Source organism: Meles meles, chromosome 12, assembly GCF_922984935.1.
Source record: "Meles meles chromosome 12, mMelMel3.1 paternal haplotype, whole genome shotgun sequence".
In the NCBI taxonomy this organism is placed as follows: domain Eukaryota; kingdom Metazoa; phylum Chordata; class Mammalia; order Carnivora; family Mustelidae; genus Meles; species Meles meles.
The window spans coordinates 34536428-34547392 of record NC_060077.1 but is presented as its reverse complement, the minus strand read 5'-3'; the positions used below and the strand labels follow the sequence as shown (position 1 = coordinate 34547392).

At 42.5% G+C, this 10965-nt stretch overlaps 1 protein-coding gene across 7 annotated transcripts in view; it reads right to left on the bottom strand.

The window, feature by feature from the left end:
• Positions 1-6483: 6483 nt before the first annotated feature.
• SPIRE1 (spire type actin nucleation factor 1) overlaps positions 6484-10965 on the bottom strand; it is a 203265-nt gene continuing 198783 nt past the window's right edge. For all 7 annotated transcript variants that reach the window (XM_046025412.1, XM_046025413.1, XM_046025414.1 and 4 more), the window contains one exon: positions 6484-9884. In XM_046025412.1, the coding sequence (XP_045881368.1) occupies positions 9626-9884 (259 nt within the window). In that variant the 3' untranslated portion in view covers positions 6484-9625. The remainder of the gene's footprint in view (positions 9885-10965) is intronic.

Sequence of the window (10965 nt, the reverse complement as noted above, 5' to 3'; positions counted from 1 at the left end):
TAAGTAGCGCACTTCCATTTTCCAAATACAAACCCCGAGTTATTTGAGACTTCTTCCTTCTGCTCTTTCTCTCTGTAGCCATTTGAAAATCAAACATTCCTTTGAAAGGTCTCTGGTCAGTTCTATGCCTTCTCATTTTCACTGTGGCAATCTGCTTTAGGTGCTTATCACCTTATCACACCCAGGAGGGCTGGCCACATCCCACGTGGTCTCCTCCCACACTGAGCAGTGCATGACCAGTGGGCTGCTGCAGAACATTCCACGATGCCCTGTGACTTCCCAGGCCAGGTCCTAGGAGACACTGTGATTTGGACCTTGCTCACTCATGCATCACCGATTCTGGGGCAAGCCAGCTGCAGGGTAATGAATGACAGGAGGAGCCCGACAAGGAGGTCCATGGGTTAGAAGCTGTGAGAGGGAGCCGTGAGGGGGAGCCATCTTGGAAGTGGATCTTCTAGTCCCAGGGAAGCCTTGAGCTGACTCTAGGCCCGGTGGACATCTCGACTACAAGTACCTCATGGGATGGTAGGCCAGAACCACCCAGCTAAAGCTGCTCCTGATTTTCTGATCCATGGAAACTTGTGAGATAATAAATGTTTATTGTTTCAAGCCACGGTGTCTTGGGGTCATTTGTTACGTAGCAATACATAACTAATAATTCATTTTATGTTAAATTTGTATAATCACTTTCTAAGTGGTCCCCTTTTCATTCTGTTCCCCTTCTTGTTGACAGATTATTCCCAGATAATCTCACTGTAACTTTCCCTGAATAAAAAGTTATAGAAGTTTCTCATTCCTTTCTGGAAAAAATCAAAACCAGGCCTAGGCATTGGCCTGGATGACTCTGAAGTAGGTGGGCATCAGACTGCTCTGTGGGCAATGCTGGTTCTCTCCCTCTAAACCTGCTTGGAAATCTCCTTCCATGAATGTGTCCTTGACTGATAAACCAGCTCACAGCTTGGTATATCTTCCTAGACGTTTATGCTTCCCTGGGATAATTTTTTAAAAAATCTGTTCACATATTTGGCTGACTAGTTTAAGTTCCTCGGGAGCCACGATCAGATGTTCTGCTTTGCATGCACGGTTCTAGGCATCCCTAAGTGTTTTGGGGATGTGAGAACCGGATTCAGAATCCTAGCAGCTAAGAGGAAACACAGCTGGATATGTAGCAGGGCAATGAGCACAGCTTTGGCCTTGGAGATGCCTCAGGCTGGGTGCTGGGCTGGTGTTCGGACTTTGGGCAAATGACAGCTCGGTATTGCTGTTTCTGTGAGAGAGGATATTAATGGCGGCTACTTCAGAACTGAGGGTTAAGGGAGTTCATGTGTCTGATAGAGGGTATGTGGCCGATTACTTGCAGTTTATTCGTAGCTACTGAAAATCACAATATCTTAAAAACTATGTATTAATAGTAATACACAGCACAGAATATCCACTATCACCATGCATCTCTCCATAGCTTTCCTTATACTTTGACCAAATTGTTTTACTACGACATATTTAAAATACAGTTCACCCTTGAACAATGCAGGAGTTAGGCCCTGATGCCCCCCATATAACTTTTGACTCCCCCAGACTTAACTACTAATAGCCTATTGATTAGAAGACTTCCCAACAGCATAGTCAATTAACACATATTTTGTATACATTTCCTATACTGTATTCTCGCCATAGAGTAAGCTAAAGAAAATACTCAGAAAATCCCAAGAGAAAATATACTTACAGTACTTTACTGTATTTATTAAGAAAAAACAATCTGCAGTAAGGACCCGCACAGTTCAAACCCACATTGTTCAAGGGGCAACTGTAGTTTCATATTTTGAAAATTTCAGTCCAGTTGACACATAAAGTTTAATCGAAATGTTATCATTACTAGTAAGCATTAGCTCCCATAACGTAGAAGAGGCAAATGGTAAAAAGTTAATGAGCACAAACTCAGTACTGATAAATATACCCTTTGCAGTTATGTAGTGGCTTCAGTTATAGGTCTCCAAGATCTCCATACATCTGCACATCAATTTGTTAATGGGAAGAAGCTGGCTAGGAGGCCAGGCTGTGCACACGACTTCCCCCCAGGAGCTCTCTGGAAGCAGACGAGGGCCAAGAGAGGAAGGTGTGGGGCGTGCCATTGATCAGAGTTGGGTAGAAAAACCCAGACCTGCACATAAGGTTTCTGAGGCTCCAAAGTCAACCGTGTTAATGGTGGGAGCTACTGACTCAAGCTTCTGTCTTGGAATTAGCTACTTTAGGAATGCTGTGATTTATTTATTGACTTTGGGAAAGCCACAGGGGCTGCACATGGCAGTGACCTGTTAAAGAGCACAGATTAAAACTACAAGTGCTTAGAAGACATCTTGATGATTCCATCTTTGTATTTCTCATTTATTCTCATTTCCATATTAAACCTGCTCATTCATTCCATTCATTCAGCCACTCCACAAACATTTATTGAGCACCCGTTACATGCAAAATATTTCCCCAGAAACTGGGAGAAGGCAGTGAAGAAATGTGACGGAGATCCTTGTCTTCCTGGAACAATTTAGTAGGGTGTTGGGTGCTAAGTGCAATGGAGAAAAAGTGCAGAAGGGAGGAGGGAGAAGTAGGAAGTGTTGCAGGGAGACAGCAGAATTAGGCTATTTAAGGCAGCCACTTGGGAGAGTAGGCACATTCTTGTAGAGCCACATGAGACAGAACCAAGGGGTAAACAATGGGACTAAATTACACAATAGCTGAACTTCCCAACTGTTAGAGTTGTTCAAAGATAGACCTTTGCAGAAGTAAGTGTCTCCCGGGTCCTGGACATGTTTAAACAGAGCTAAGAGCTTGCCATTGGCTGGAGGCAGGACCTCCTTCTTGGATCACTTTGAGCTCTGAAAGTCACCAGTAGAGACCAAATTTGGTGAAGAGAGCCAGGCAGGGATGGGGTCTACCACACTGAGAGGGCTAAAGAGACAAGCTTCTTGGCTGGGGAGCCCATTATTACCCTTGGAGGTGTATATACTGGGGATTCCCTGTAGCTGTGGTAACTGGTTCTTTGGCCAAGCTGGATAACAAGGGTTGCCTGATTGTTTGCTACCTTTTAATGCAACGAAGATTGTCTGTTATATGTAGTTGCCTCTATGCTACCTCCTTCTAGACCTTTACCTTTCTTGCATCTCTGATGCTGCGGGATCAAAGACTTATCAGGCCTGACAAGGTCTTCCCATTGTGTAGGGTTGGGAGCTGAACCATCAGTAACCAGATGTTGTTGATGTAAAACGCTGGGGTTTTTGTGTCTGTTTTTAATATATATCAACTTTTTGAAAATTTTCTTTTTAATTTTAGGACATCTATTCAGGATTTTTTTTGACCATGAGGTATATGGATGAACAAGGGCTCAGATTCTTTATAGCAATTAGTAAAGCTGGATTTTTGTCTTTGCCTCCCCAAGTTTCAAAGAGATGCAGCATGTTTTTGCATTTCTTGTGTCTGTGTAATACACATAACCAGGTTTGTCCTCAACACAAATATTGCCTGGAAAGTACCAGTCAACCCACACTTCACTTTAGTGAAACGGCTGGCTTGGATGGATGGATATCTATCTATCTATCTATCTATCTATCTATCTATCTATAATATGTATATATATTCCAATTTCTTGTTGACCATTCGCTCAGGCTCTCAACTATTTGCTGGTTGGTACCTATGTAGTACTGGCTGTTTGATCCAGTGTGTTGAATGCCTCTTCTGGGTTAAAACTGACCTTAGAGAACCCCTCGCCTGACACCCTTGCTTTAAAAAATGAAAGAAATTGAAATCCAGAAATGTTAAGGAAACTTTTCAGTGCTAGATAGCTGTTCTGTTGTCTGGAGCATAGTTAAGTTAGTACCATTTTAGAATCAGCTTCGATGATGACAGACTAATTTGTTTCAGTAGTCAGAACGAAGGCTCGTGGGTCCGGAGAAATCCTTTTCGCTAGATTTGGAACAGAGAAAGGTCCAGTTCTTGCTGGGAAGGACACGTGTCTACCACTGGATACACCTTGGGGAATATTTTAGGTTGTCATAGGAGACATTTGGGGGCTGGAGTGCCAGTCCAAGTTTCTATTCTGTGAATCGGACTTCTGAAATGACCTTGAGACTTGTGCTAGGATGACTCCAGGCTTGTTGTCTCAAGTCACGTCCCCTGCCTTGATGGGCAAGCTGGAATCTTCTGAGGCTTCTTTTCTCTTTGGGATGTCTGAGATCAGAATTTTTTCCCTTTAAAAGTAGAAGTGATTCTGTTTCTTGCTTACACCTGAGGCTCCATACAGCCGTAGCTACACTGTTCGGATTTACCTGTGCAGAGACTGGCTGTTCCTTTCTTCCCCCACGTGCTTTCCTGCAGCTTTTACACCGTGTCTGCTTAGGAACTTGATATTCAAGGTAGCTCTACAGAAATCCTCACTCATCTCTGGCACTTCCACTCTTCCCAGCACTGCTGCTCTTGGGAGGAGCTGGGATGGGATGTCCTCTGCTGTGTCACCCTAGGGAAAGGGACTGAACAGTGCCTCAGTCACAAGGGAATACAAAAGCAAAGAATACACAGAAGGGCAAACTTTAAGTGAGCAAGTCGCTCAAGGTTGTCCCCCCTTGCCAGCCACACTCAGGACCCCCCCCCCCCCCCTTTGCAATCCATAGTTGGATTCATTAGTGCAGCCTGCGAGAGCATTCCTAGTGCAGGACCCACAGGGTCAGACCCTCTAGGTAGCAAAAGAAATCTAAGCAATGAGTAGTATACTGTCACAGTACACACTGAACATGGCGTGAGTCTAAACCTCCGAGGATTCTTCAGTTCTAAAGCTGCAGGATGTAAAGGAACTTTTGATGCCCCACTTTTCAAGGGCCTTGTCTTGTCAGTTCTGAAGCTCTTTTATTTCCACTGCTTCAGTGATGCTGAAGTGGCTCGGATTTTGCTGCAGCAGAGAGCTGCAGAATCTTTTGCATAGTAAGATCTATTCTAAATACATCAATTATGCATCATATACATTTTAATGGAATGCACCAGAAAAAATAGTGCAAATTCAGTCTGCCAGGTAATTGCACCTGAACATTTAATTAGTGTAGGCAGAGTTTTATAGTAAATAGGTTCTTAGCTCCTCAACTTTTTGGGTGATAAAAGGAGGTTTTTAGACGTGGGTCTTTGGCTAATATGGGAGGAGCATACCCTGTATGAACATTATAACGAATCTGTGTGTGTGTGTGTGTGTGTGTGTGTGTGTGTGTATGTGTGTGTGTATCTGCACATTCTGCACAGAGACAAGAACTGGAGTCTCTAAACACGTCATATGTGCAATCAAGCCCTTTTCTAGAAACAGTTCTCTTTAGGAAATGCTAGACTACGATGACTCACAACTACCCTCCTGCACTAAAGCTGGGGAGGACAAAGACAAACAGTTAGAAAGGTTACCCAAAGCTTTCCTCTTGGTGGTATCCAAGTTTTCTCTATCTCTGGAGTCCAGGAGGCCCAAGGCAAGGACTTGGACTTGGCTCAGCCAGTCAGTGAACACTGGACCATGAGCTGGACACACACACAAATGGCTTGTTTATACACCTCACAGAGCAGCTTCAGTGGAAAGAGATCCTCAAATATGCCTGACAAATAAGGGGGTAGCTTGTGTAAATGAGTATTAAACTCAGTATCGGCTAATGTTTGTGATACGTAAATATCTTAGATGATTCTATTTAGTTAACAGAAACATAAGAACTTCCCTAAGCTCACTGGGGTCTAACCTTTCTAATTTTCTCCTCAAGCAATTTACATGCTACGACAGGAAATTTTCTTATGGGACATTCTAGGAATATATCCCTTGAGGAATTCTATTTAGGAAAAATACATAAAAGCTTTATTTTTCTGTACATAATTTGTCTCTGCAAATTATGTGACTTCTCAATTATGTGACTTCTCATATATGATGAAACATTACACACTACTTGTGGAATCTTAATTTCCTACACTGTGGAGGGTAAAAGAGGAGGTTATGGCTTCTTGGTAGCATTGTAGAATTACGGTAGTGGCTCCGTTTTAAAAATTTTTTTCCTTTTTTCTTTGTTATTAATGAACGTTTTTCTTTACCTTCTTTTTTCAAAATTTATTATTTTAGAGAGAGTGAGAGAGAGAGAGTGTGCACAAGCTGGGGGAGAGGCAAAGGGAAAGGGAGGGAGGGAAGCTCCAGCAGACTCCTCACTGAGCACAGAGCCTGATGCAGGGCTCGATCCTATGACCCTGAAATCGTGACCTGAGCCAAAACCAAAAGTCAGATACTTAACTGACTGAACCACCCAGGCGCTCCTTCTAAAAATTTTTCTAGTGTAGTCCTTGTCAGATTGTCGATCTTAACCCGATCGTAACTTCTGATGATGCGAGTATCCTGCCTTCCTAACCTAGGTGGTTTCTGATCACTTGTTCCCCAAAACACATCACCATTTTACAATAGGAACTCAACACGGAAGTTATGATGGAAAGCCATTTTATTTTTCCCTAAATTTTAAAATAAAAGACTTGAATGGAAAACGTTTAGTACCGTCATGTCACCCTGAATGCCAGCAATACCTTGAGTCTCACACACACAGGAAGCCAGGTCAAAGTCCAGTCAGTGTACACATTTCTCCATGGCTCTTCTAACAGTTTGGCATGAACAAAATTTTCTGCCATTTTGCTTTAGCAAATAGCAACATAATTGAAAACTTTCATGTCTCCTATGTGACCCCTAAAATCCAATGCTATATTTATTAATACAGTTAGAAAAATAAAAGCCTTAAAAAATTCATGGTATGAGTTCACGGTGCTAATCACATCATCTCTTCAAATGTAAGATCATTTTAAAAACTCCTACTTAACAACCTTCTGGTTTAATCTGAAAGGCTTAAGACTTGAAATCTAGTAAGACTGTTAAGTCAACGTACATATCAATTATTTCATTTTCACTTGTCCTGGGAGAGTTAATTCCCATTGTCCATTGAATGAATGCCTTTCAAATATTAATAAATATATTACAGTATTTACAAGCATTCTTATCTACTCTGACACTGGTAGAAAGTGAAGCCGTGGGGAAGGAATGATCTCCCAGCGGGGCAAGCACGTGAAGTCTGCGAGGAAAGGAGCAAGTGCTGGAGGGCATGCCAAGGGCTGTTCAGGTGTGCATGCGAGCTCTCAGACACATCTCCTTCTGACCAGCTAGCCAATGTGTTGTTGTCGGATCAGGTGTAAATGCTGAATAGTTGGAAACCAGGAAAAAAAAAAAGGAATACTGCGAAGGTATGTTATTTTAGTAGTTAAGAAGAGGAAGACAGGCCTAAGGTCAGAGACTAAGGTTAACAAGGGTAAAACCATGCTCCAAAAGCTGCTAGTGAATTACTTACTCTCTGGGAATTACCTAACGTAGTTGAGGTGTTGGGCACATGTCATGGCTATGGGAGAAACTGTAAGAAATTGTTTTGGCAATAAAAAGTGAGGCTAATCCGATTTCTACGCTTTGAAGTGTGTCACCTGTCTTCTCACACTGCGGACTGTCTCACATAGACCTACCACCCACTTGACAAACCTCGTTAATGCTGCTCAAGGATTCACATTCTAATGCTCTGGTAAGAGTGATCAAAATGCCCTCATCAGCCTGGACAGCATCAGAAACCTGAAGGACTGAAGCCAAAGACTAAAATGAGCTAGGTATCTGCCTTGTAAATGTGAATGAAACTCTCATTTTAGGGGCTTAGTTTTTTTATGTTTTTTGTAACAGCGGTACACTAGTCGTTATTTTAAAAAGCCTACTGTCTTGGGTCATGTCTATATCCCTACACAAACACCATTCCCTTTCCCGGTTGTCATTTCGAGGCCTAAACCTGGGGCCCTCAAAGGGTGTGTGGCTTCCACCAAAGCATCTGGGGTACAGAGTCCAAATAGTCCCTTGGAAAATTTTATAAATGAGATTCACCCCATATACTGTTTAAATCTTGTACATGAGAGTTTTTAAAATAATTTAAACATGTGCAAATTCAAGAAGGGTTCTCTGGTGGCCCATTTTGACATGCAAATACAGACGAACTGTTAACATGCATTATTTTAGTCAATTGGTAAAGTTTATTTCATAAGTATAAGTAATTTTAAGCCATTTACTAAATTGTAAATTTCAACCCATTAAAAACTACTACCAGAGCAGTTTTGAGGTATTACTGTTAATCTAATGTAGAAATGTTACTATACTTTGATGTGGAGTGAAATGTGACTGCCATGCCTTTTATTCAATGGTGCTGCTGCAGTGCTGACTACAGATGGGTCCTGTAGCTTTTAGGAAATTCTTGTGCATGTGCATTAACTGATTTCCCAAATGCCAATGGCAATTTGACTGGTTGGTAGTTTCTAAGCTTACTAAAATAATAAAGTACAGCTCCTAGCATGAGACAAACAAGCTGAGATAGTTCATGTACACAGTGAGTGCTATCCTCCAACCTACCTCCATCAAAACCCGCCCTACTCCCTCCAGTCGTTTACAAGGAAAACTTGTGCAAAAAAGCATCCAAAAAGTCTATCAGCAGGCTAATTTTCTCGTAATTTTAAAAGAACTAGACAATTTTCCCCTTAAGATTCATTTATAAAAATAAATAAATTTCAGTTGGAGACCTTAGGTACCAAATTGTGGCTTAATTTAGTTGTGACGGCTAAGACTATAAAGTTATGAAAAATGTAGCTGAAAACGGATGAGCTCCAGCTCGTTCCTCGCAGTGTGGCAACGGCTGGCACCCTATGCTGTCACGATCCTTCTCAGAGTTAACCAAAATACACGCAACATCTTGACAAACTTCTAGCCTTCCTTTGTCCTGAAACTCCCACAGAATTTTAATTCTTTAGACCTCTGTTACAAAACTACAAGGAACCATAATCCATTCAACATAGGGAACGAAAACCTGTCACCCACTCAGGGGACACCCATCCATTGCACTGGAGCGAACACAGCAGCTCAGAGGAAATGGTTTCCCACTGGGGTGTACAGCTTACCCAGATGTTTTGCACTAGAATGTAGGCATGAAGTCCCTCCCGTAGTCTTTAGCTCAGAGCAACAATAATTTAAAATCAGTTTGATAGCAGGAGCAAATCCTTCCAGGTTTTGTGCCGTGAGATGATACACAGCCTGGCCCGGCGACTCCAGGTACCCGGTATGTGGCAGGGCCCGGCCACTGTGTGCGTTAGGCAGGAACGCAGTAGGGCGGAAGTGCCAATATGACTTACTGCGTAAAACTGTGCGAACATCGACACCTTTGTGAGGCTGATTTCTCCTAGGAGAAGCTTTTTGCCTTAGTTGGGAAATGATCTGAGAAACAGTAAGGAACTGAACTAAGGAAAAAGTCTCTGGCCTCCAGATCCGCGCGCACACACGGAAGCAAGTTTCAAGCTATTGTTCTCTCTCAGTGCAAACGAGCGATTGGCTGACCTGTCACGTATCAATCGATAGGAACACAGCATTCAGTCTGTGGAACAACGTGAGGCAGCAAAAACCTGATCTAATGCAAATTCAAGCCTATGAACTAAGACCACGGCAAGGAGAGACAGTCCAGCTCAGTGTTCTCCCGCGCTGGTACCAACTCGGAACACAAGGCAACTGAAAGGCACAGGCTCAGATTTCATTGATAGTCCTCTCTGAAGGGCAGTACTCCGAGGTGCCCGGTGAGGACATGTAGAAAGACTGTGTTTTCCTTTTTAATCGGGCTCTTTTGTTGGCCAACACCAGGCTGCGCCGGCTGGAACTGATGATTTCCGAAATAAACTTTTTGCAGTCTACACACACCTCCATAGTACTCCAGTCCTCCATCAGCTCTTTGGGAAACTGTAGCTCTTCATCAGACTTGTCCACAGACTTAGATTTTGAGGAGAACCTGGAACAAACACAACCTTTAGAGTATCCAGTATTGTCACTTACAGTTCTACCGCAATACTGAGAAAATATGTGCAGAAAAAGTAAATCTGTTATCAATACATTATGGAATTGGCGAGTCACCTCATGCTCTTCCAAAGGAAGAATTTCTAATTAGAAATAAAATTCAAAATATTAAAAAAAAAAAAAAGAAACAAGGAAACCTGTTTTATTAAGAAATAGTCATACTGGAAAAAAAAATAATAATACTGAAAACTCTTAGTATCCCTTTCAGAATTTTTGGAAAAAAAGCCTAATTAGAGTATTCACCCGAATACTATACAGTGGACTTTAACAAACAAAACGAAACAAAGTACAAGTTGCTAAGGTCCTATCGATAATTCAGAAAGGACTTCAAGTTCTTTCTCCAGTGACCCCGTGTCAGAGTTGGTGAACACAAGTCAACTGTAGACAGGAGGGCAGACTAGAGTAAACTGAAGTCAACTGGTCTCAATCCTGAAAAGTTCTCTTCGGAGCAGCTTCCTCAGCATTTTTGCATTTATCAGATATACCTATCCCTCTCCAACAATTCTATTTGGGTTACTAATTATTTGGATCCCAGGGAGCTGAAGTTAACCAGGTCAACATTGTAATAAATGTTTTGGGTGATTTTTTGAAAAAACTAGGAATCATCTACTCGTGGACTACTTTAGTGAAACCAAACAGGAATGTGTGTTTAGAGTAGATATAGAAAGGAACAATGTGCCCCACCGCCTTGAGTCCACAGGTGACGAGTCGGGGGCTATCCCGGAGCGGCAAGGCAGAGTCTCGGAGTGGAGTCGGTGCAAGCCACCAGCGGGGCTGCACAGCGGCGGCGGCGGCCAGCAGTAGCATTGCCTGGTGCCCAGCACCCAGCATCTCCCTGACCTGGGGGCAGCTGGTATGTAAAACCCCAATCTTTTTGGCCTTGTGAGCACGTAAGCCAAGCTGGCTTGACCTCCTTCTGCCCTCCCTTAAGGACCCATAGGAACCTTACTCTGCATTAAATGCAGAGGAACTGATATTCAGGCAATTTTTTTTTTTTTAATTGCCAAAAGCTTTTG